The sequence below is a fragment of the Prunus dulcis genome, chromosome 2 (assembly GCF_902201215.1).
Source record: "Prunus dulcis chromosome 2, ALMONDv2, whole genome shotgun sequence".
Lineage (NCBI taxonomy): Eukaryota > Viridiplantae > Streptophyta > Magnoliopsida > Rosales > Rosaceae > Prunus > Prunus dulcis.
The window spans coordinates 10,330,085-10,356,023 of record NC_047651.1 but is presented as its reverse complement, the minus strand read 5'-3'; the positions used below and the strand labels follow the sequence as shown (position 1 = coordinate 10,356,023).

Below are 25,939 nucleotides of genomic sequence, written 5' to 3'. Positions count from 1 at the left end.
GTTGTACCGGCGTATGGGGAGATATGTGATATGACATGCAGGTCTCGCGTGGCGTAGGTTATCCGGCGTTGAGACAGACCCCATACGTGGCATGGGTTGTACCGGCGTATGGGGAGATATTATGATAGTATGGTATGGTCGCACGTGGCGTAGGTTATCCGGCGTGTTGACAGGCCCTATACGTGGCGTTGGTAGTACCGGCGTATGGGGAGATTATGTGAAAGACAGAGAAATGAATTGAGGTCTTGCCTATATGTGGAATTAGGTTTTAGGGAAGAACTACGTGTGGCTTGATCCCTCAAGGAGGGTACGTAGGCAGCCTAAGGTTGTTAGGTGCAGCCGCAGACTAAATGTTAGTCTTAATTTGTATTTGAATTGTTTGGTAGTTGGTTAAGAATTATTGGAAGGCCGAAGGCCATTTGTGTGTACTGCATGAAATTATATTGTGCATGCTGCCAGTTAGGGATATTAAATGTGTTTTTATGCAGGTTGAAATTCTGGGAAATGTTCAACTTATAGGGGAGACTCTGCCGAAATTTCGGTAGAAAGTCTCGGTCTTTAGTAAGTGGGCCCGGCATCGGGGGATGTCAGGAATTCCAAAGGATTCGTCTCGGATTTGGGGAAAATTCGGGGTGGGTCCTTTCACGGGAGAGGGATGAAGAAACTCGATCAGCTACTAGAGATGCGCAAGGGCTAGGGACGCGCTCGACGATTGCTGAGTTGCAAGAGAAACCACCAGACGAACTGTCTCCAATCGTGCTACAGGTGCAAAAACTTCAGTGTAGTCCACACCATGTTTTTGGGTGTACCCCTTTGCAACCAACCGAGCTTTGTATTTCTCCACCTCACCATTTTTATTGAGTTTTGTCTTATACACCCATTTCACACCAACCTTCTTTGCTCCAATAAGCAAGTCTTCTAATTCCCAAGTATCATTTTTGTTTATACCTTCAATCTCCACATCCATCGTTGTTCTTCACTTTGCATCTTTTAATGTCTCTTTGAACAAAACTGGATATCATTGGCTGCAAACATGGCCAAATATGCCATGTCTTTTTCCTCTGATAATCCTTCTCCACTCACATAATCCTCCATCTAGCTCAGTTGCTTTTTCTGCCTTTGCTCAAGAGATCTAAGTGAAGGAACTTCGCCTGAGTCACCTGAGTTAGACATATTTCCTTCATCTGTCCCATAGAAGCCTTCAATTTCAGCATCATCTTCATTTCGAGCATTTGCATATGGTTCTTTGTTATTATTAGTCCAATCCAAATCAGCCAAAATAACTTCCTCGTGACTTTTATCCCAGTCACATCTTACACTCTTGTCATCAAGCTTTATCCTCTTGCAATCAAAAACATGAACATGAGATACACACCCAAACACCTTGAAATGATCCACTGTTCCACTCCAAGCTTCTTCTGGAATTTTGTTCTTCACTGCAAGAGTTGGGCTTCTGTTGAGGACATGAACTATCCAATTCACAGCTTTAGGCCAAAAAGTTTTGGGAATCTTCTTTCTTGAAAGCATTCTTCGAACCATATTCATAATAGTCCAATTGTTCCTTTACGCAACTCTGTTTTATTGAGGAGTGTATGCGGCTGTTAATTGTCTTCAAATACCATTCTCACTGCAAAAATTAGTGAATTCAAGGGACATGAACTCACCCCCATGATCAATATGAAGACATTTTATAGTCGAACCCAACTCATTTTCAACACGACTCTTATATTTCTTGAAGGTAAGAAATGCTTCAGGCTTTTCAACCAAAAAATAAACCCAAATTTTTTTACTATAGTCATCAATAAAACTTATCATATACCTTTTGTGGCTGTTGGACATAGGGCTAATTGGTCCACATGTATTAGCATGCACCATATCAAGAATTTGACAAGCTCTCCATGTGCTTTCTCTGGGAAATGGATCTCTCCGTTGCTTTCCCACCAAGCAATCCTCACATACCTTCGACGAGGTATCAAGACAAGGCAGTCCTCTCACCATCTCCTTTTGTTACAGAATATTCGGACCACTAAAGCTTAGATGATCATATCTGCAGTGCCAAAGTCGGGCTAGATCTTCCATGACAGTATGAAAACAAGCTTCCTCCTTTGGTTGTGTAGGAGCAGACAGTTTGAACATTCGATTTGAGGACATTGTAACCTCCATTATTTAACCCTTCTCAAAATGATAAATTTTGCATGATCCTCTTTGTATGAGAATTTTAAGTCCCTTCTCAGCCAGCTGCCCAATGCTTATCAATCTATTTTGCAAACCAAGAACATAACATACGCCTATAATAATCTATACAAAACCATTCACTTGCATACACACATTACCTTTACCCATCACGTCCATGCTTGAATTATCTCCCAATTTCATTTTCTCTCTGAAATCTCCATCAAAATCTGAGAAAAACTCCCTCTTGCCACACATGTGATTGTTGTATCCAGGTTCTAAAAACCACAGTTCTTCTTTGATTGCTTCCTTTTCTCCCACGTACACCATCAACAATTATTCTTGATTACCTTCTGCATAGTTTGCTTTTGCTTCTGTCTCATTCTTTGGACATTCATATTGAAAATGTCCAAGTTGATGGCAGTTATAGCATTCGATGATGGATTTGTCAAAGTTACACCTGCCTCTTCCTCTTCCTCGTCCTCAAAAACCACCACGACCTCATTCTCTTTCTCCAAAAGACTCTCCAAAAGTGACTTTCAAAGCGCGTCCTTCCACAACATAAGCTTTCAAACATTGCTCATGTACTAGAAGGCTACTTTGTAACTCACCAATGGTAAGAGCATCCAAATCATTTGACTCCTCAATAGAGCACACCACATAATCGTACTTGGCTATCATGGATCTCAGAATCTTCTCGATGACTGCGACATCATCCATCTTTCCCTTATTAATCCTCAGCTTGTTGACCACCGAAAGAGTACGAGCAAAATACTCATTCACAGACTCTCCTATCTTCATGTTCAGCATCTCAAACTCCTTTTGGAAGGCTTGTCGTTGGCCCTCTGCAATCGTGTTGTCCCTTGATATTTCTGTTAGTATGAAAATTGTGTTGGCATTTCCTAGACTCTAGCATAGGTTAGGAATTAGTGTGTGAATATCTTTTACTAAAAGTTTTGGCGTAGCACATTCATTTCTGGATTTTTGAAGTATGACTTGATCGATATGAGGAACTTGATTTCAGGTAAATCATGACATAATCATGCATTCATTATAGGATTCCTAGTTTGAGTTATTTTCACTCAAGCACTTTTTTGTAGTCCTATTTTTAATAGGTTAGATTTTATCTCTTGAGATTACCCTCTTAGCTGGACTCTATTTTGATTTAAGTTAAAATATTATCTTTTCCTATTATGACTTGCACGTTGAAATCATCTCCTACTTGATTGGTCTAATTAATTTGTTTAGGTAGGTATTGTTTCTCCCTTAAAAAATTGGCCGTAGTGGAAGTCATTAGGTTTCCTCACATCTTGCATTAGTTGGCGTTATCACATAGCATCTAAAGTGAATCAAAACTAATGTTCATAATTGGATAGTATATTGGTCTCCTGTTTTGACTTTTTTTCACTAGAGTCCATATTGGGTTCAATTTGATAGTCATAATTGATTTGGACTCTTGAACTTCCATCTAACTAGGGAGAGGCAGTTTTGAATAAAAGTAGAGTGCCTATCTTTTGAGAGGTACGACATTTAACATTTGTGTTGAGCATATAGAGTTCTTAAGAAAAAGCTGTTGTGCATATCTTCGAGACAGGTCATCAAGTGTTCTTGTTTTTACTTGGTGATTTATCAAATCTTTTCATTATTCATATTGCATTCATATGTATGTTGATGACTCATACAGTTGAGGGCACCAAGATCGTTGTGGCAGTTTTCCTCTGGCGAGCTTGAAGCAATCATGACTAGTATTGCATTCAGCATAAGGAGTATCGAAGATCATCCTGTGACAGAAGTTGAGTTACGAAGAAGTCGGTAAACACTATGTAGAATGTGTCTAGGATAAGTGTGTGAGTACTTCTTGTAATCATCGTTTTATAGTGGATTTGTGTTGGACTAAGGAGTCCTGTAGATTTTCCCTAGAGACGGGCTTTTACCACGTAAAATAATTCTCTGCGTGTTCCTTTATTTTATGTTCAGCACGTTTCAGGATTGATAAGCCATATCAATCCTGCTACCGAAGTTTATTTTTTGTTTATTAATTATAATCTTAAATTGGCCTATTCACCCCCCCAGGCTTTTTTAGTCATCCTACAGGTAATTTCAATTTCTGCTTCAAGAAATCCCAAATACTTTTGGCTGTATCCTTGTTCAAGATTGTCTTCAAAATCGATACATCTATTGCTTGGAAGAGGTAATTCTTCGTCTTCATATCCTTCAACTTTGCATCATCAATGACCTTCTTCTGTGCTTCAGTGAGTTGAACTCCTTCTACTTCTGCAAGAATTCCATCTTCCACCAGAAATTCTCCATGAGAATACACCAATGATCATAATGCCCATCAAATTTCAGAATCGCTGGTTGCACAAATCCACTCTCAATCGCCATAATCTTGTCATAAAGAACATAGAAGATTGCTGCTCTGAAAACCAATTAGGCCCCTGTGAAGGAGCTCTGATTCCAATTGTTAGAAACTCTTTGTGTATGTTTAGGAAACATAAACAAACTTGGAGAATATCGTCTCATTCAACTAAACAACTTGGTTGGCCATATAGCCTTACAAAATAACAGAAAGAGACAAAATTGTAGCCCACGTTTTACAAACTTATTAACGTGGTAGGAGATTAAGGATAAAATAAACAAACAACTAATCCCTAAAGAATAGGGATTTTGCAAACCACTAAGCAACTAACTGAAGCAAATACTAAGGACCAATAATTTCAACAGGGTATGCCTAGGTTTGCAAGGAAGGAATTGATGCTGCAATTGGAGAAGAGGAGAAGACTCTCGCGGAGAAGACGACGCTCATTGGCTCGCTAGGATATTTGGTCGATTTTTAATTTTTCTAATTTTTAAAATTATCAAATAAAAAAGTTAATAGAGTTAACTCTCTATACGTTAGTTGACACGTGTCAGCAAATTAGAGAGGGGACATGGAGGGGACAACAAATCCCGTTGAAGGGGGGAGATTGATAAATATTTTTACGTATTCTTCTAATAAATTTTATTACTTTATATTTTACTCTTCTATTTAAAAAAATTCCCTATTATTTATTAATATATTGTATTTAATTAAATAAAATAAATAATAGGAGACTAGAAATGAAAGTATCCTTCTCGCATCCATTCTCCATCACATTGTCTTGCTGGAACAAAAATATCGTATGTTTCAATATGGATGGAAATATTTAGTACATGAAATAGTTATTTGCTAGATATATAAATAGATAGATAAGATATAACTAATAAAATAAAAATTGATCTTGTGTTATGGAATTGGAATCAAAGAAAGATATTTACAATAGTGTGACTTGTAATAAATGTTCCTTTGTAAAGGAGGGGAATAGTAATTTATTCATTCCTAATTTATTCCTTTCCTATAGAACATCTAGGAACAAGAGGATTTAATCGGATATATCGACAGATTCCCGCGTAGTCCAAAGAAAAAAAAGATCAAATTTCATCTCTATCGAATTTTAATATCAGAATAGTGGATATAATTATGATGCAATGGGTTATATCCACTTACTTTTTTCTTTTATTGATTTCTAATCGATTTAATTGGAAAATAGGAAAGGAATATTTTAAAATTCAAGAAGACGACTTATCCTTATTCATTATAATAGCAAATTTATAACCATACTATATTTCATTATAATGTTATAATTTTATTAAGAGTTCATGGTTCATTTGTCACATGGTTCACAAATCTTCATTAATAGCAGTTCTATCCAAAGGTCTTATTAGATTAATCTTAATCCATTGTGTGGGAACACATATTTTCGGCAACCATTAAAAAGGTGACACATGGAAAAAGGAATATTTCTGAGGTCAATTAATTGTGCTAATTAAATCTCATTTAATTAGACAATTATTGTTAATTTAAGATAGAAATATCTCCCCAACTCAAGGATCCAAATTCCAGCAAATGTCCTTGATTTATCCTATCACCCATTTTTGGTTAGAATAATCCTAATTAAATAGATATTATTCTTCAAACCCTAGCCAAACAAGGGGGTTATAACTAGATGGCATCTTGTCACACTTGAGGTAATTCTAAAACCTTAGAGAACTCTCTCTCTCTCTCTCTCTCTCTCTCTCTCTCTCTCTCTCTCTCTCTCTCTCCCCCCCCCCCCCTCCCACATGGCTTTGGCCACCTGGCTCTCCCCGTGAGAGAAAACTCAGTCTATTCAGTTTTTGCTGCATCTTCTGAGACCCCTTTTATTGACTTAGGCATCGGAGAGTTGTTGGCAAACACGGGTGTGCTCCATTGACCCGATTTATTAAGTGTTTTAAGTGTCCGAGTTTATATGGAATATGAAAACCCCTTAGTACATCATAAATGCATAACCAATTTAATTCATCTCAATATTAAAGACATGAGTTTCTTCGACTTGGTTAAGTTACAATACCATGTCAATTCATAATTTTTTATTTATGGTCGAACGTACTAATTGTACAACACTAATAAAGTCCAATATGGTTTACATGTTAGGTTAGAAAGTTTGTTGTTATCAACAATGTTTTGTACAATAATAGGAAACACTATTTAATTAAGTAGTTGTTGTATGTTTTTGTATTCTTAAACAGTATTCTATATTTCTAAAGATTTTATTTTAGAAAAAAAAAAATGAAATCAATAAGTTATGAATTCTAACATATATGTCCCACAATTTTATAAGTTATGACAACAACATGCAACTAATTGAATCAATAAGCATCATACTTGCCTAGCTAGTCATCGACTTGCAGGGGAAGTAAAGGGGGTCACTCTCTCGCTAGCGAGGAAAGCCGAGCGAAAAAATTAGGGTTGGGTTTCCTTCCACGTTGAGTCGATGTATTCTCTCATTGTTTTGATTCCAGGGTGCTAGCGGCGTTTCTATCTCACTCAGATTTTGGGCGTTGGTTTCCTTGAGTATCGTCTTTTTCCTTTTGGCTTGCGTTGTTGCTCGTTCGCTTCAACGATATGGGGTCCATGGTTAGGGTTTTGTTGCCCTACCATCCTCACTATTGTTGTTTTTCGCTGCTCCCTCTCTACCTCTTTGGCTACACTTGGTATGTTGATTTGGGTTTTTGATGTCGTTCGCTTTCTTCCCCTTTTTGATATTCTGGGTAGGTTTCTCCTCTGTACGACAACTCTTCATGGTGGTTGTCTTTGATGTGGTAACCTTGACGGGTCTTTTTCTGCCATCGCGTCAGTGGGTTCCTCGTCCTTGGCGGTTACGACATCTGTTTTTTTATATTGGTAGTTGGAGAAGCCCCTCTACCACCGTCATGTTTGTGTTAAGATGGAAAGTATAGGGGTTTGACAACCTTCTTAAGTTCCATAATCTCAAGAATCTTTTTTCAGGAGATGAAGCCAGATATTACTTTTCTTGCTGAGACTCTAATGATTGTTGTCCAAATGGGAGGTTTGATTAGGAGACTTGGCATGGGTGGTGTGCTGTGTGTTCCTCGTGAAGGTTTATCTAGTGATTTATGTAGAGTGGTGAGCCATTCATATGCATCCTTGGACAATATTTTAAGTTCTTCCATGGCCCTTGTAAAGTGGGGGATAGTGGTTGCATATGATGCTTCCCAAAACTTGTCTCTCAAGCCTTTTGCTTCGAACTTCATGGAGTAGTTGGTAAAAAAGTGTCTTACACAGAAGCTGTGGTCACAATTAGGGACCAATTGTTCAAAAACATGCAGTAAACCTTTTTGTTTGTCAGATATAAAGGTGAAGCCAAATTGATTAACAATTTCACAATCCTTAACCAATAGCTCCAGAAACCAAATCCAAGAATCCGGGCACTCTGATTCCACAACTGCATATGCAATCACCCAGATTTCATTGTTAGCATCTATCCCACTGCAATTAACAGTTGCCCTGCATAAACACTCTTCAAAAAGCACCCATCTAAACCTATAATGGGCTTGCATCCAGCTTTGAAGCCTTCTTTAGCAGCTTCTAAATAAACATATAACCTTTGAAACTCTGGTTGCCCCCAACTGTTCTTGGGAATCACACTTAACCATTGCTATGGTTCTTGGATTAGTGTTCCTTAATTCTTCACAATAATACCAAATTCTTGAATATTGTTCATTGAAAGTGCCCTCAATAAGCTTTAGTGCCTTATCTTTTGCCCTATACACTTATTGTCTTGACACCCCTGTATTATAATCCTTCTCAACAGTCTTCTTGAATGAGCTGACTGGCCAATTAGGATTGGTCTTCAATGTCTCAACATATTTCTTGCTTATCCAAGTTGACTAGACAGTAGGGTTCTCCCATAACTATTTACATGTGTGCTCACCTACATATGTCTTCACTTGCAATGTGTTCTCATGTTGCATTTTTGAATCATATATCATCCACTCACAATTTAGGTCCCCACAAACTACCTTCAACTTCAAAGCCTTATTCCTAATAAACACAAAATCCCGTTTCTGCAAGATGGAGTGTTCTCTGACAGCTGCCCTAAAGACCTTACAATCAATAAACAACATGCCAATCTCAAACTTTGGATCTGCCATGTCAGTTGTAGCATTGAACTCTGGCCAATTCTTATCACCTTCATCGTCAGAATTACACTTGGCATAATCCTTGCACTCAAAATATTCAGAATTCAATTCAACATCTGTAGGCCAATCAGGAGTAGCCTAATTCCCAGTTTCTTTAACCCCTGTCCATCCAGTTTGGTCATCCACCCATTTTTTTTGTTAAAAAAAACATCATCTTCATCTTCACCAAAGTTCTTGGAATTCACATAATCTGAGTCCTCACTATTAGCAGAATCATCATCAAAATCTTCAAAGTCTGTAGCATTTGCATATCTTCTTCCAGTTCTCAATTTCATAGAATGACTTTTGGACTCGATCCTAATGCCCTTAACAGTTCCTTCCACAGCTTCTTTGTCTTTCTGTTGAACATTATTTTTCCTCCTCAAACCCTTACATCTTTTTTTACCAAAAGCGTGCTTGACCCTATGTGACATATCATCTGTCACTTTATGTTTGCTTTTGTCTTTGTCAAAATAACCCTCATTATTCACAGTGGTATTGATAGTAGCCTTTTCTTTGCCTTGTTTAGAAGCTTGATCAGTCAACCCTTCTTAATTCAGCCCTTCTTCATTCAACTCTTTGCCTTGTCCACCTACTTGTTCATTAAACCCTTCTTGATTCAACTCTTCTATTACAACACTTGTTTTTTTACCTCTCCCACCTGGGATACTCCCCCACCAATTGGAACAATGGCACCATAATTGTCATAAAGCTCTTCAATCACTACCCCAGTGTTGGTCCCAAAATCATCATCCAAATTTATAAATATGTTTGAAGCCACTTGACTGCAAAACTGCTCTTGACTGCATGCCAACACATGTTCTAGGAATATATTTATCAACCTAGTGTCTGGCACAAATATTAGCATGTCTAAGACATATGCATCCTCACTCAGCTTAACTAGGCCACCATCAAAATAACCACCTGGAATACTGTACCAGTAGTTAATGATATCTTTGTATCCCAACTCCTTTACCATGCCATCTATCTCAATCATTGACATTGTATTCTTATCACAATAATCAAACCAATCAACAGACCTGTTCACATAATAGTTACCTCTTAGTTCACCATTGTGGTACATTTCAATAGAAAATCCATCCTCATCCTTTGCATGTCAAAAGCCACACATAACTTTTACCAAACAATACATTCAAGGCTGTTTACAAATACAAAAAGACACAAATCATTTTCCAAATATATAAGACATAAATCATTTTACTAAACAAAAAGATACAAAAGCCAAACTTTCCATGCCAGTACACACAATACAAAAGGAAAGCATTACTGTCATTGTAGGACCACATACAAAAGCCAAAGTTTACTTTCACATACCACCTACCATTCCATCGACCAATCAAATTAACACAGTAATAGTAAGAAACACCTAACTCAAAACTCACAATCAACATCCATTATAAAATCCTTTTTTCCAACATGCAATACACAATTATTCAAGACTCTCTGTTTGCAAGTTTCACTAAAAACACAAACTACCAAGAATCTTAGCAGAGTAACCTATAAGTACCATAGAAAGGTTGTCCATTTCCTTTGGGACGAATTGCCAAATTCATGTTCTTCAGATATTTCCGAAACCTCCTTTTGCAGTTTGATTTTTGCACTGGATGAAGATTATTTCAAGATTTAGAAGAAACCCTCTCTCAATCTCTCTCGAAAACTCAGAAACAACCTATTTTTTTCCTTTGTTTTGTTCAATTTCATTGTCCAAGCCTTGGATATTGGAACGATAGCCTTGGAAGGTGTGCCCAGCTATGGCTGCGATATCTCCTAAATTTTTTTTTTTTGAAAATGCCCTTCGTCTGGACTATTTCGATTGACTTGTTAGGTTATGTGGTGGGTCGCACGACTACCATGTCATCATTTAACGGCTGACTTGACGGTCAATGTAACGGCCGATATAAATTGGTAAGATTTTGAAATGTCAGGTATGAAATTTGATGAAATTGAAACCTCGGGGCCCATTTCGATATTGACCCTAAACCTATAGGGTAAGGTTATTTTTGGAAGGTAGTTGGGAAAAACGGAATTGGATCAACTACTTCTCCTAGTTGATTCGATTCCTGATTTTGAAGGGATGTGATTACGGATTTTTGAGGTAGGGCTCGCACATTTTTTCAATCTTGATTGCAAGTAAACGCAGAGGTAGTCAGGAATGGAAATCATTCCCTTTCTTTTCATACCCATTATTGATACATAAACATGCCTTATAAGTTATGAAAATTAATAGCATACAAATTTTGGTAAAAACTATACAATAAGGGCTCGTTTGGTACGGCGGACTGTCATAGACTGGACTAAATCCTGGGACTGTATTGGATTAGCTCGGATTGGCTTAAGCTGGATTAGGTACTGACCTACGTTTGGTGCAGCGTCGGACTAACAAGCTGGATTGTAAAAATAGTGAAGACCTACGTTTGGTGTTGTGTCGGACTAAAAAATGATTATTGTAATATTAAAATTCAATTAGGGATTTTGACATGAAAAATATTTAAATTCAATTAGGAATATTAAATTGGGGCTGATGTGTGAAATAAATAAAAAATAAAAAATCTTTAAAAATATTATAAAATTAAAACATTAAAAAATTAAAAAAAGAAAAAAAACACATTCTCTCCCTTCCTCATCCTTCCACACTCTCTCTCTCTCTCTCTTCTCCTTTCTTTCATTGCCGACCTTGAACCAGCCCCAAGAAATCTAGTGTCGACCCACCCACATACACCCGCCCCGACCTGGACCTAATGCTAATAGATCCACTCCTTCCCAACCTACTCTCCCTGCTGCCTGAAGAACCTGAGCTGGGTCCCCGCCAATTCGATCAACAACTCAAGAGCCTCCTGCACCGTGGCCTCGTTGTCGTTGTTCAAAGCCTCCATCAACATCCTCATCACCACTGTAATCTTGTAAGCCCAATTGAAATATGAAAACTTGAAATTTTGAGCCTAAATTGAAATCTGAAAAGTCAATATATATTTATATATGTTACTGACCTGAATACACCATAATCAGCAAGGGAAAAGGTAATGGCCTTCGAGGTGCAAGCGCTGGCTTTGGTGTTTAGGCTTCTCCATGTGAGAAAAAGAGGAGAGAAGAAGAGATTGGAGGTTGTGACGGTTCTGTGTTGGTCGGACTCGCCTGTTCAGAATAGCACGCTCGCTATTTTGCGAACTGCATTTTGTCCTCACTATATTGGACGAGCGAGTACCGTGTTTTTTACACTGTTGGATTGTAGAATCCCATTTAAGTTAGTCCCCCCTTTTACCAAACATGAGTTGCAAGTGTTATTTAGTATAGTCCAGTCCAGTGAGGCATACCAAACACACCCTAAAATAACTTTATCTTTCCAGTGTTTAGTTCACACCAATGTTATCTCCCCTTCCCTTGCGATTTGGGCTCTTTAATTCTTTGGGTTTTTTCCCAGTTTAATGGAGTTACACATTTTAACCAAATAAATAAATAAATTCCCTAGCCAAATGTTTTTGCATTAAATCGGGATGGGAGATGAAGGTGGCTGGAGGAGATGACGTATTTTCTTTTTTCAATTTTTTGTTTTCTATTTAAGTTTAAAAATGTAAGTAAATTTAAAAAAAGTAAAATGCTAAGGAGACCAACTTTAGATACTAACTTGTGTACTATTTCTCTAATAGAGCGTGAAACTAATTGTATTAATAGACTTAACATCTATTAGAGAGATGATACATAAATTAGTATCTAAAGTTAGTTTTCCTAACATGACCTTTAAAAAAAATTGACGACCAGTCCTAAATTACCTGTTTTCATATAATTTAAATTCTTAATTTACGGAAAAAATAATAAGGGGAGTAAATTGACAATTATGAAGTAGTTGAGCAGGCAAAAGAGCAGTCTAACAATTTCTTAAATTGAATTTGGTACCAAAGTAAGGTTGTTCTATTTAAATCCCCAGGTCGATTTTTCGACTTTGTTCACCTCTTAATCAAAAAAGCTGGAACATCAATGGCTCTAGAGAAGACTAGATTCGAAAACATAAACCCATCTCGTTTCATCACCTTCACTTTCCCCAACCCCTCCAACTCGACCACCCTCCTCCGCGTCGCCGTCCTCGACACACCTTTTCAACTCACCGGCTCACCCCGAGTCGCCGCCATGCTCGTCCCCAAACAACGGGAGTCCGACTGGATCTTCTCCACCGAGTCCGGTCACCTCCAGCTCCTGCTCAGCTCTCCCGGGATCGCCCGCCTAATCCTCACCGGCAACCAGCCCAGCAACGGTCACCATTCACGGGCAATCTACCACCGTCCAGCTAGAAACGACTCGTCGTGTGATGGCGAACTCGGGGTGAGTTTGAAACCTCTTTTCCTTGCTTTATCTCCTAAGTCTTGCTTCAAACATGGCATTCCTGAGATACCCATTTTGAGTTATGAGGATAATGTGATTTGTGGTGTGGTTTTGGAGAGGTGTGTTGGGTCTTTGGTTGGTGAAATGGTGGTGGAAGATGTGGAGATTGAGAGTGGTGGTGAGGCTTCAAAGAGGGAGTTCAGGAGGCGTTTGAGGTTTAAAAGAATGCCCAATTTGGTTCAAACGGAGGTACGTATTGTTCCCAACATCGGTTTTGGTTTGGATTATGTGGAAATCGGAGAAGTAGAGTTTAGGCTGGATAATAGTATTTTAGTGCACCCTTATTTGGTTCCTATGGTGGCAAGTCTTCAGTTGATTGCTTCTTATATTGAGGGTCGGATTCGAAGTGGGTTTAGGCCGAAAGCTTTGTGTTTAGGAGTTGGGGGTGGAGCTTTGCTTGGATTTTTAAAAGCCGAACTGGGTTTTCAGGTTGTGGGTGTGGAGGCGGACAAGGAAGTTTTAAGAGTTGCTAGGAAGTATTTTGGACTGGAAGATGGTGGCGGTGAGCATATCAATGTTTGCGTTGGAGATGCAATAAAAGTTATTGAGAAACTTGCGGGTCGAGGTAATGGACAAAGTTCGGGTTCTGTTGGTGCTCATGAGATAGTGGATGATTGTGCCGTGCTCGATGGCAATGACGTTGATTCTAAATTTGATGTAGTGCTAGTTGATTTAGATTCAAGTGATGCTGGAGATGGTATAATTGCTCCGCCATTCAAGTTTGTTAGGAACGATGTTCTTTTGGCTGCCAGATCAGTTCTTTGTGATAATGGGATCCTTGCTATAAATGTTATTCCTCCAAATAGATCATTTTACACAACATTGATACAGGAGTTCAGAGAAGTTTTCCACGAGTTGTATGAAATCGATGTTGGAAATGGGGAAAATTTTATTCTTATTGCTCTTGTGTCCCCTGTTACATATTCTACCAGTGATTGCGAGGATTGCTTCCTTAACAAACTAAGAATGGTTATATCAGGAGCATACATGAATTCTATAAAGAAGATCTGAGATGGGGTGCAAAGAGAAGGTGGGATGATCAACCCCTTGGGACCCAACATATTTTTATCACTCCGCTTCTGGATGGATTGGGAGACGGAATACGAACGTAAGATAGCATTGTCTTCTCAATTTTATACCAATTTGTTTTATCACAAACCAATTATAATTATGGAAAGAATAATAAAATAACTTTTCTACGATAGCTTGCGTCTGAACTTTCCACTATACCAAACAACTCAACTGATGAAGAATCCCCACCATACCTGCGTACTTTTCATCCTTCCACTTTCCGTTCCCCTTACCGAGCATAGTGTAAAGGTCTATGGGTCGGGGAAGTTTAATTGTGGGCCCTCCTATTCAAATCGGAAACATGCCCCAGCAATGTTCTTGGGAACTCCTTAAGTGCTCCCTGGAGGAGAATTCCAGAATTTAGGTAAGCTTTAAAGGTAGTTTGGAAATTATGGTCCTCTTATGGTCACTAGACTGAAAGGGGGAAAAAATAAAAAATAAAAAAAAATAAAATCTAATTACATGATTAAAGTAATACTTGTAATTTCAGTCATGGACTTTATTCTTTAAAAGAAAGTCTGGCTTCTGAATCTGTAGATTTAAATTAACTTATCTAGTTAATGTAGAAGCATCTTCTGCTTGCTGTTGCTTTAAGAGGAATTATGATGATAATTATGTACCGTAAGAGTGATTCAGGTATTGGCAGAAATCTTATCTTTCAATCTTTTTAAGGTAAGAAGTTGATTGGGATAGCATGCTGGAGAGGCGTTTTTCAGAAATGGCAAAGCGTGTGGTGGTGGCATCGAATGTGGATGTGGTCCTGGCAAAGAGTTGGATTAAGGAAAATAACGTCAACGGGATTTGTTTTCTCCTTGTCTAGTGATTACAAGGTAACTGAAGTGAACTGTTTCTCTATTTTATCTTTGTTATATTTTACTCCTGTGGCACTTAGTATCGTACTTTTTGGTGAGCCATTAGTTTGTACGTGCATGACTTGTGAAAATAGATAAATTTGATATCACCTGTTTGTTGGGTCAATTCAAAACCATTTTGTAAAACGAATAAAATATGTAAAGTTGGTGATGAATTCCATGGTGATCTGAGGTCCTCTGATTTTGCAAGGCCATCAACTCCTTTCGTACGAATAATTGTGGTTGACGTGTTCGACGAACTTTATTTATGAGTATTTCTTTTGGGCACAATTTATGCATATATTTTTTCTGAGTCATGAGTTCAAGTTTATATTTATTTTGGACCTGCGAACCACCATGTCTTTTACAAATTAGGATTATTTTACTAGCTTGAAGGATAATGGACAAGGATGTTAATGTATATGTGTGATTAAATTGGAAACTTACATGACCTAAGAATATTTTTGAGAAAGCAGCAGTTGGCTGGGTAATAATGTAGCAACAAGAAGAATATTTTGTTGAGTGAATTAGAACCTTGTCAACCATCAACGTGAAGGAAATGCACTGTAAATGTCCATGCATGCTGTATATATATATATATATATATATATTCTATGAATTATTTTCATATAAGTCCTACCTTATCGGTCCACCATTTGTAGCGGGGAGGGAACTCTTTGAATTTAGTTTTCATCTAAAGCAATTGATTTACTGCAAGTTCCACCTTTCTACAGGAATGTATATGATCTTAACATCATTTCTGTGCAAGGCCTGATGGTTTGATAACTTGAAAATAATGGAAGGCTGTGTGCAACGGTCATAAAATAGTTTGGGTATTGTGTCTTAGGAGTTCTTGATACTTAAAGGTTTATTGGTGATTTTAAAGATTTCCATACATAACCAAAAGTTTCAATGTATGTACATTGAATTTGTGCTCTTTTTATTTTATTTTATTTCTTTTAAAAGGGAATTCTGGAAGTCTGGTACTCTGCATTGATAAGTGACTTCATCAATGTCATTACAATGTAGAAAGTAAGGCCAAATAAATTTTAAAGGTTGAATGACTTTGATCGATATCTCGTGGCTATTTAAGTTCGGAAATTTTGGTGGCCGGTCAACTCAGTTTTCCAATTTTTGGCGCAAGATTTTTTTGTTAATAGCATATCCGAAGTTAGTAAAATTCCAACTTACATTGCTTATGCACTATATTTATAACAGTCTTAGAGATGGTTTAGTTCAGCTAATGTTGGTAGCCAATTAGACGAAGAAAGAATGGAAACTTAGGAGATACTTGGGTTTGTGTTTTGGCTACACGACCGTATTAGAATAAAGTGGTTTGGACATTTTCTCTATAATTTTTTATTTGTTACTACAGTTAAATAAAGACCTCCTTTTGTTAACGCTGACATTTCAGTTCCTTGATGTTGTACTTTCTCAGAGTTTTTCCCATGTGCGACTCAAGGGCTATGCCTTGATGTATACTCACCTTAATCCTTAAATAATAATTGTATATCACCAAATTAATCTTTCCTTACCTTTTCTTTCAGTGTTTTCTCCGAATCAGTAATTCGTAGTCTTGCTTTCTCCAGTCTCCCAGCGTGGAAGGGTAACCAGGGAAACCCTCTGTCATTCAATGAGAAAACTTGGATCGGTAGTGATGGTACCACTTTGCAGGTTCACTATTTGAACCCAGTTGGAGATCATAATTTGGTCAGAAGCCCCTGAACCATTGAACTTACATATTGAAGCAAAGGATAAGAGGCACACCTTCGTGCAAGGTAGAGAACTGTGATATTAAGACTTGGAAGAAAATTCACTGGTTGCCTTTCTAGTTCGTTATTTATTTGCTCATATCAATTAGTGTAACCTGCATCTTAAAACCGATTTCTTGCTTTTTAGAAAGTTTCTGATGTTTCATCCTTCCAACCCCACTACCTCCCGACATTATTTCTGTCAACATGTAACAACTAATAACTAAATATCAAATACTGTAAGAAAAAGTTCACAAAACTGGTCTTATTTAAATGGGAAGCTCGGAACCTTGAAACTTTCAAGGATCATGATCATGATGAAGAAAACTTACATACCTCGATTAGGCAGTATGTAAGTTTAAATCATGTCGTGCCTCAGTTCGTTCTGTGTCATGATTTTAGGACAACTATTCCTTCTTTATCTGATCCGTTGCAATATTCAATGAGAGTATATGCTGGAGGCATATGGGATGCTGAGTATTGGGCTAGTGCCTGAGCACATGCTTCAGTCAGAAAAACACTGAGCACTATGTACATGCTCAGGGCCATAATAGCATCCCTGTCACTAAGTTTATGTTAGGCTCATAGGAGCACTCATTGTAGTGCTAGGGTTATAGGAACACCTCATTCACAAATCTGTTCTCGAACATGAAGACAATCAAATAGCACCACATGCCTTATTGTGATGGTTGTTTGTTTTTCGTTTCTAATTATCCCAAGACATTGCAGGCACGTGTTGTTGAGGAAGAATGGATACACTTTTGAGTAGAAAATAGAACCAATAGAATTATGAATTTTACGTACATAAGTACATAGACATATATAAGTACGCATGTTACTTCAACTCAGGAATCGGTTCTAACTGAATGTTAAGATTTCTTGCAGGCCTACACGCATTTGTTTGTGCGCCACCTGTAGAGGCAAAAGGATTGGGAGGCGTGTTTAAGTTTTCTCCTCCTTCCATCATCTGAACAACAACTTTCATTGAAGGACGATTGACTGGATACCATTGGATGCATAGAGTCCTAGAATTGCAAGTTTGTTTGGAATTTTACCATCTCCTTCTTCACCTATATGATTCGTAGGTCATCTTCCTCTTCTAGAAGATTATAAATCCATTCAGGGTACTAAATTTCATTTGTGTTCTCTGTGGGTGAACTAACATTCGTCCTTCCTCCTACCATCTCAAGCAGCAGCATTCCAAAACTATACACATTTGACTTATGGGACACATTTCTAAAGTTCCTGGAGAACACTTCAGGTGCAATTTAGCCCATGGTCCACCTATCTGTAGTCATTGACACTGTTTTTATCCTTGGAACATAACTTTGCTAAACCAAAGTTCAAAATCTTTGGAGTGAAGTGGTGGTCTAGCAAAACATTACGAGGTTTGATATCAAAATGAGGATTCGCTGATCACATCCTTGGTGAAGATATTTAATGCCTATGGCAATATCTTGCAACTTATCCAAACTAGAGAACCCATTCTTTTTGCCCGCTGATGAAATGTAGTCTTGCAACCACTGGAGAAGAACTCATAAACAAGAGCTCTTCTAAATCCATCAGCACAGAAGCCAACCAAGTGAACAACGTTGACATGGTGGATATGACCTATTGTTCCCACTTCATTTATGAACTCTTCCCCGTTTCCATTAGAACTATTAGGACCTTCACAACAACAAAGATTTCATAAGAAAGCTTTCCTTTATATAAACAGTTCCGTAGGCTCTTTTGCCTAACTTGTCCGTGAACTGATTTGTAATCCTCTTGTTGGAGCAAAATTTCTTTCATGAAGAAATACCTCCACAAGTTCTTGACATTCCGCGCACTTACTTGGTTGAAAAGAACTCCAGATCGCGTTTTCGAGAATGAACGAGGAAATGGGGTCAGTACCTGCAAGAGCCGCTCTTACGCTCAAGTCGGTGTTTGTGCAGTGAATTCTTAGTGCTCAATTGAATTTCTCGTACATTAGTTGGAGGTATGGTTAGGATATTATACCCTTTGGGTTTAACTCCACTTCCCTAGCTTTGCGCATACCATCCTCCACTCCCCGATCATGGGATGATTGGGCTATGTCTTCCACGCTTTGCATTTCTTTGGTGGGAGGGAAGCTCGACCGCTCCATGTCTTTTAATCATGGCGTACGAGTTAGGTCATGTTATGTGGGATTTGGTCCCCATAGGGCTAGGTCATGCTACATGGGTTTTGGTTCCCGTAGTGCCCTTCTTTTTTTCTCTACAGACTTCACGGGTGGAGTGAAAATATTTTGATTTTGATTTGAATTCTTTCGAATTGAGCCTATGATGTCGTGAGGGGTTCATGGCTGAACCTGAACGAACAATTAGTCTTCCTCTCTTGGACTGGCTAAGTTCGAATAAACGACTGTATTATTGCAAACCCACTCAAATATCACTTGTTGAGCCCAATTCTTACCTTGGGTTTAACGTTGGGCCTAATACCCATGTTGAGCCCAAATGCACAAGAGATGGTTGAAATTTAATATTACGTGGGAACCCAATGCATGAGCGTCGAACCCAACGGTGGGCCCTACGCACTGCAGAGTGCAAACCTACAGCCGATTCGCTTGTTGCAAGCCCAGCGCCAACTCGCATGAATTAGACCATGGGGAGTTTTGCATTTCAGCCAATCCCGTGAGCTCCAAATGAGCTTTCTCTTTGCGCTTCAGATGATGTTGTGGACCCCATGCTCTTTGCTCTTCTCTTTGCTAGTCGATCCCAAATGGACCCCAGCTTTTGGGTTTCTTATTCTTGCGCTTGAGTTGACCCCTTGGACCCTAGTGCCTTTTGTTTTTCACTTTGCTCTTTCAGCTGATACTGAATGGCCAAAAAGTTTGGAGATTTTTTTTTTTTTTTTTTTTTGAGGTGTGCTTGCACTTTAGCTGACCCCTTGGACCTTAGCGCCTTTGGTTTTTCAACTGATTCCAGGTGGTCCATGACTTGGGTTTGTTTGTTTGTTTGTTTTTTTTTTTGGTATGCTGGCCAAACCCAAGTAAATAATGCCTCTCATCTGTGCATGTTGCCTTTTCTTGCACCTTTATTCTTGCCCCTATCTTCACATACAGCACTTTATATCATGCACTTTGGCTTATACCATGCAATCCAATGGGCTCCGAGAGAAATCTTGAATTTTTCTCTTGGCTTTTTAACCAACCTGGTGGACCCAAGTGGCTTTAGATTTTTCCATCTCACTTCAGTCGATCCCAAGTGGTCGATAACTTAGTCTTTGCGTGAGAAAGAGAATAAGCCTAGCTTTGTAGATGGTACTCATTATCTGGCACCATTTATTGCTTATACCTGTTGCATTTCTTTGTCTTTTTCTCTGTCCAGAAGTTCATGCAGCTTTTTGTCAGAGGAACGTATGCGTTGGGTAGAATAGCTTTGATTGGTCATATCAAACTAGGCCTTTGTTGCGAGAGCCTAAGATGAATATCTAATTTGTTCGTATAAAGTCTTATCCTTACTTTTGAAAAGAACTTCTCCCTGTGACTTTTGTGATATATTTTTCTCTAATGCTCATGCCTTTTGCTATAAAAGATCGGGTGATAGAAATACATTTCATTCACAAAACCGTTAATATTTTCCTTTTGCTCCTCAGATAGGCTCTAGGCGTGAAGGGAAAGGAAAGTGTTATGTGCATTTGAAAATTCTATCAGAGGGCTCTTGTTCTTGTTACGACCCAGTAAGTATTATTTTCATATTTGCTATTTTCATGTCGAGATACGAGATTTGGCCCAAGTCTAACGGTGCTCCACCAAGCTACGAGATCTTTAAGGCTCGCACTAAATGATGTGTTCCCGACAACGTGGGGATCAATCGTCTTCCTTTAGGGTCGGACTTCTACACTGGTACTGGTATCCCTAAGGGCTCCTTAATTCTTTCGCTGACCTATTTAGTGTACGTTAAGTCTCCACTTCATTCCTTTTTGCATATGCTTTTGTTCTTCTTGGGTCTTCACCTCATGCAACTGAACCCAAATTCTTATCTCCTCATATCCAATTTTTTGGCCGTCGGGTTGAAGTGGGGTGTGTCCCTTAGCTTTAAGGATTTCATCTATCTCAACGACTTAGCTTATTTTGGAGGTGAAAGTCACTATTTCTTTTTTACGCCTGGGTCTGGTAAAAAGATATTTTGTTGTAAATCCACTTCCACCAAGTATTGGAAAAACCAACATCTCTTAATCATTGGGGAATGGACAGAGCTGAGATGTCTCACATGCTTATCCCACCGGTGTTTGGCTCGAAATCTGGTATAATGATTTATGCCTTTTGAATATAATTTATTGTATTTTTGCAAGTCTAACTAACCTTTTCTCTTAGCAGCGCTTTCTTCGAATAGAAGCTATGTCATTCCTGAGGACCGGATTGCTTGGTTAGAGGAGAACTTGGCAGGTCAGGGGTGGGATGTCACTCGCTTCGTGTTCCCTGCGACTCTTATTCGTATGTCCATTGCTCGTCGCATAGCGATGTACTTCGCGTTCATTTTGGCTGATTTGAACCTGCACGGAATAGATCTGTTCAAGAGCATTTGTTCCGTCGACGTCGAGCTTTACTGCACTTAGGATTCTGCGTCCCTTATCAGCCCAGTTTTCAAGAAAAGGAGGCTGAATTAGTTTAGCACAACAGCTCCGCGGACTGCGCATCCAAATTTGAGTCTGGTCATTCAGATATGTCGGGGCCACATTCAATATCAGTCCCGGGTTGTAGGGAAAGGAGATTAGGAAAATAGACTAAGCCCTTTTGGGTTTGTAAAGAAGTCCCGCCATGCTCCACAGGTCGTTTTGGTTTGAGTTCGCCCAATGCTGCATCCGCCTCGAGTGCTCCTTGCCGACCTTTGCAAGTCCCTCGTGTTCCCATTCCTGCTAACTCACTGGGTGAGAATGACTTCATGGTCATGACTGACGAACAGATGTAGGGTTACCAATCACACTACTTAAGTGCAGTACGATAATGTTTAGGGTTTGTGCTTTATGTTATCCAATTGTCATGTCCTATTATAGCTGCCTAATGCTCATTTTCTTATGTCTCGCAAATGGTTGGGATTCGCAACGCTCAAATGGCAAGGTTCCAGGCTATGAGCCATGAGATATGCGAAAGGACGGAGTCCTTCGAGCTCAGCAAAAAGCACATCAAGGAATATGAAACTGAGCTTGAACAGCACCGAGGAGAGCTGCACAGCCTGAGAAGCGGCCAAAGCACTACATTGATCCAAGTTGATCACCTAAAAACCGAATGACCCTTTATATAGAGACGTATCCATAGACGTAGCTTAATAGGGGACACCTGATAAGGCCGCAATAAAAGGATGATAAGATATCCAATCCCTTATTTTTGAATTTGAAAATGGCGATCCACCTTGGGTAATTATCTTCAGGGTAAAATTCAAACTAGAGCAATAACTCATAAAGTCTAGTAAAGCGAGCCCGGAATTTTGAGAGCGCACCTGCGATAATTAAGTACACAAAAGCAAAGATAAAGTTGAAAGAAAAAATACAAGTAGTGAATAATAATAAGCAACCTATGATGCATCATCGAACGGATCGGGAACAGCCTCCAAGGTAGGCCCAGCACAGGTAGAAAATCCAACAAGTGACGTGAAGCCTGTAAATCCAATGACGGGCCTAGGGCTACCAATGGACGATGCAACATTAGGAGCGGCGTCAAGGACATCAGTCCCAACTGACCCAAAAAGGGCTGTCATCGACCCATGAAAAGCTGCTGGCGGGGTCTTGCAATTGGGGAGGTAATCGTCGGAGGATGATCATCAAGATGCATACCCTGAAATAGTTCATAGCCAACAGGATCAAATCCCAACTCATCGTCATAATCATCTAGATCTTCCACAAACTGGTACTCAAGGAGCTGCTGACCTTGGACCCAACTGTATCTAAATTGCCTGGCCATCTCGACCTTGATTTGCTTAGTGTTGGCGTGATACTCCTTGTCCCTATCGCGTTAAACATCCACTAGTTCATGCTTAAGGCGATCAACCTCGATCAGTGTAGTGCTTTGGCTGCTTCTCAGGCTCTGTAGCTCTCCCTGTTGCTGTTAAAGCTCAGTTTCATATTCCTTGATGAGCTTCCCGCTGAGCTCAAGGGTCGCTGCCTTTTCGCATATCTCGTGACTCATAGCCTAGAACCTTACCATTTGTGCGTTGCGAATCCCAACCATCTGCACAAATCCTAAACATTATTGTACCGCACTCAAGTAGTGTGATTGGTAGCCCTACATCTGTTCGTCAGTCATGGTCATGAAGTCATTCTCACCCAGTGAGCTAGTAGGAGTGGGAACATGAGGGACTTGCAGAGGTTGGGCAGAGTACACGAGACGGATGCAGTATTGGGCGAACTCAAACCCAAAATAAGATGCGGAGTACGGCGAGACTTCTTTGCAGAATCGAAATGCTCGGTCTTTTTTCACGATCTCCTTTCCCTACGAGCCGGGACTGATAGTGAATGTGATGCCTACATATCTGAATAATCAGACTCAGACTCGGATGCGTAGTCCTTGGAGCTGCTGTGCTGAGCTAACTCAGCCTCCTTTTCTTGAAAATTGGTCCGGATAAGGGACACCGAATCCTAAATGCAACAAAGCTTGATGTCAACAGAGCAAATGTTCTTGAAAATATCTTTTTCATGCAGGTTCAAATCAGCCAAAATGAACGGGAAGTAAATGTGCGATGAGCGATGGAGATAGGGATAAGAGTCGCAGGGTCCACGAAGCGAGTGATATACCACCTCTGACTTGCCAAGTTCTCCTCCAACCAAGTGATCCGGTCCTCAGGAATGATGTTCCTTTTGTCCAAAAGAAGCGCTGCCAAGAGAAAAAGTTAGTTGGACTCGCAAAAACAAAATAAATTATATTCAAAAGGCATAAATCATTATACCAGGTTTCGTGCCAAACACCGATAGGATAAGCATATGAGACATCTCAGGCGCCACCTACTCCCCAGTGATTAAGAGAGGTTGGTTTTTCCAATACTTGGTGAAAGTGGGTTTATAAGAAAATATCTTTTTACCAGACCCATGCGTAAAAAAGAAATAGTGACTTTCACCCCTAATACAAGTTAAGTCGTGGAAGTAGATGAAATCCTTAAAGCTAAGGGACACATCCCACTTCGATCCACCGGCTAGAAAATTGGATATGAGGAGATAAGAATTTGGGTTCAGTTGCATGGGGTGAAGACCCAAGAAGAACAAAAGCATATAAAAAAATGGATGAAGTGGAAACCTAACGTACTCTAAATGGGCAGGCCAAAGAATTAAAGAGCCCTCAGGGGTGCCCGTACCAGTGTACATGTCCGACCCCAAAGGAAGATGATCGATCCCCACATTGTCGGGAACACATCCTTCGGTGCGAGCTTTAAGGATCTCGTAGCCCGATGGGGCATCATTAGACTTGGGCCAAATCTTGTGCCTTGACATGAAAATAGTAAATATGGAAATAATACTTACTGGGTTCTAGCAAGAACGAGAGCCCTCCGACTGAATTTTCAAATGCACATAACGCTTTCCTTTCCCTTCACGCTTAGAGCCTATCTGAGGAACAAAAGGAAAATATGAACGGTTTTGTGAATAAAATGTATTTCTATCGCCCGACCCTGTATACTAGAAGGCGTGAGCATTAGAGAAAAATATATCACAAAAAGTCATGAGGAGAAGTTCTTTTCAAAAGTAAGACTTGATACGGCCAAATCATATATTCGCCTTAGGCTGTCGCAACAAAGGCCTAGTTTGATATGACCAATCAAAGCTATTCTGCCCAACACATGCGTTTCCCTGACAAAAAGCTTAATGCACTTTTGGACAGACAAAAAGGCAAAGAAATGCGACAGGTTTAAGCAATAAATGGTGCCATATAATGAGTACCATCTACGGAGCTAGGCTTATTCTCTTCCTTACGCAAAGACTAAGTTATAGACCACCTGGGATCGGCTAAAGTCAGAGGGAAAAATCTAAAGGTGCTGTGGTCGACCAGGTTGGTTAAAAAGCCAAGAGAAAAATTCAAGATTTCTCTAGGCCCCATCGGATTGCATAGTATAAGCCAAAGTGCATGATATAAAGCGTTGTATGTGAAGATAAGGGCAAGGATAAGGGTGCATGAAAAAGCAGCGTGCATGGATGAGAGGCATTATTTACTTGGGTTTGGCCAGCAGACCAAAAAAAAAAAAAACACAAACGAACAAACGAACCCAAGTCATGGACCACCTGGAATCAATTGAAAAACCAAAGGCACTGGGGTCCAAGGGGTCAATTAAAGCGCAAGCACACCCAAAAAGAAAAATTCCAAACTTGTAGGTCATTTGGTGTCGGTTGAAAGAGCAAAGTGAAAGACCAAAGGCGCTGGGGTTCACGGGGTCAGCTCAAGCGCAAGAAGAAACCCAATTTGGGATCGGCTGGCAAAGACAAGAGCAGAGAGCATGGGCCCACCACATCATTTGAAGCACAAGGAGAAAACTCATTTGGGGATCATGGGATCGGCTAAAATGCAAAATTCCCAAGGGTCCACTCCATTCGAGTTGGCGTTGGGCATGCAACAAGGGGATTGGCTGTGGGTTTGCACTCTGCAGCATGTAGGCCCATATTTGAATGGGTTTGGCAATAATATAGTTGTTTATTCGGACTTAGGAAGTCCAAGCGAGGAAGATGAATTGTTCATTCGGGTTCAGCCATGAACCCCCTCAAGACATCATAGGCTCAATCTGGAGGAATTCAAATCTAAATCAAATTATTTTTCCCTTCAACAATGAAGTGTATAGAGAGAGAAAAAGGGGGGCATTGTGGGGACCAAAACCCACGTAGCATGACCTAGCCCTGTGGGGACTAAATCCCACGCAGCATGTCCTAACCCGTATGCCATGATTAAAAGACGTGGAGCGGTCGAGCTTCCCTGAAAGGACCCGCCCCGAATTTTCTCAAAACCCGAGACGAATCCTTTGGAATTCCTGACATCACCCCGATGCCGGGCCCACTTACTAAAGGCCGAGACTTTCTGCCGAAATTTCGGCAGAGTCTCCCCTATAAATTGGACATTTCCCAAAATTTCAACCTGCATAAAAACGCATTTAATAATCCCAACTGGCAGCATGCACAATAAAATTTCATGCAATTCACACAAATGGCCTTCGGCCTTCCATTAATTCT

At 39.6% G+C, this 25,939-nt stretch overlaps 1 protein-coding gene across 6 annotated transcripts; it reads left to right on the top strand.

Annotated features, from left to right (window-relative positions):
• The first annotated feature begins 12,661 nt into the window (after positions 1 to 12,661).
• On the top strand, positions 12,662 to 18,245 carry LOC117620009 (eEF1A lysine and N-terminal methyltransferase). 6 transcript variants are annotated; one of them, XM_034350098.1, is made up of 5 exons: positions 12,662 to 14,215; positions 14,313 to 14,542; positions 14,851 to 15,008; positions 16,619 to 16,807; positions 17,666 to 18,245. In XM_034350098.1, exon 1 carries the CDS (start codon positions 12,706 to 12,708, stop codon positions 14,116 to 14,118), a length of 1,413 nt encoding a protein of 470 aa, XP_034205989.1. In that variant the 5' UTR covers positions 12,662 to 12,705; the 3' UTR covers positions 14,119 to 14,215; positions 14,313 to 14,542; positions 14,851 to 15,008; positions 16,619 to 16,807; positions 17,666 to 18,245. The 6 variants fall into 6 exon arrangements, with proteins under 6 accessions (XP_034205989.1, XP_034205983.1, XP_034205985.1 ...); XM_034350092.1 differs by having other exon boundaries at positions 16,577 to 16,807; XM_034350094.1 differs by having other exon boundaries at positions 16,577 to 16,807; positions 17,655 to 18,245.
• Positions 18,246 to 25,939: the final 7,694 nt, after the last annotated feature.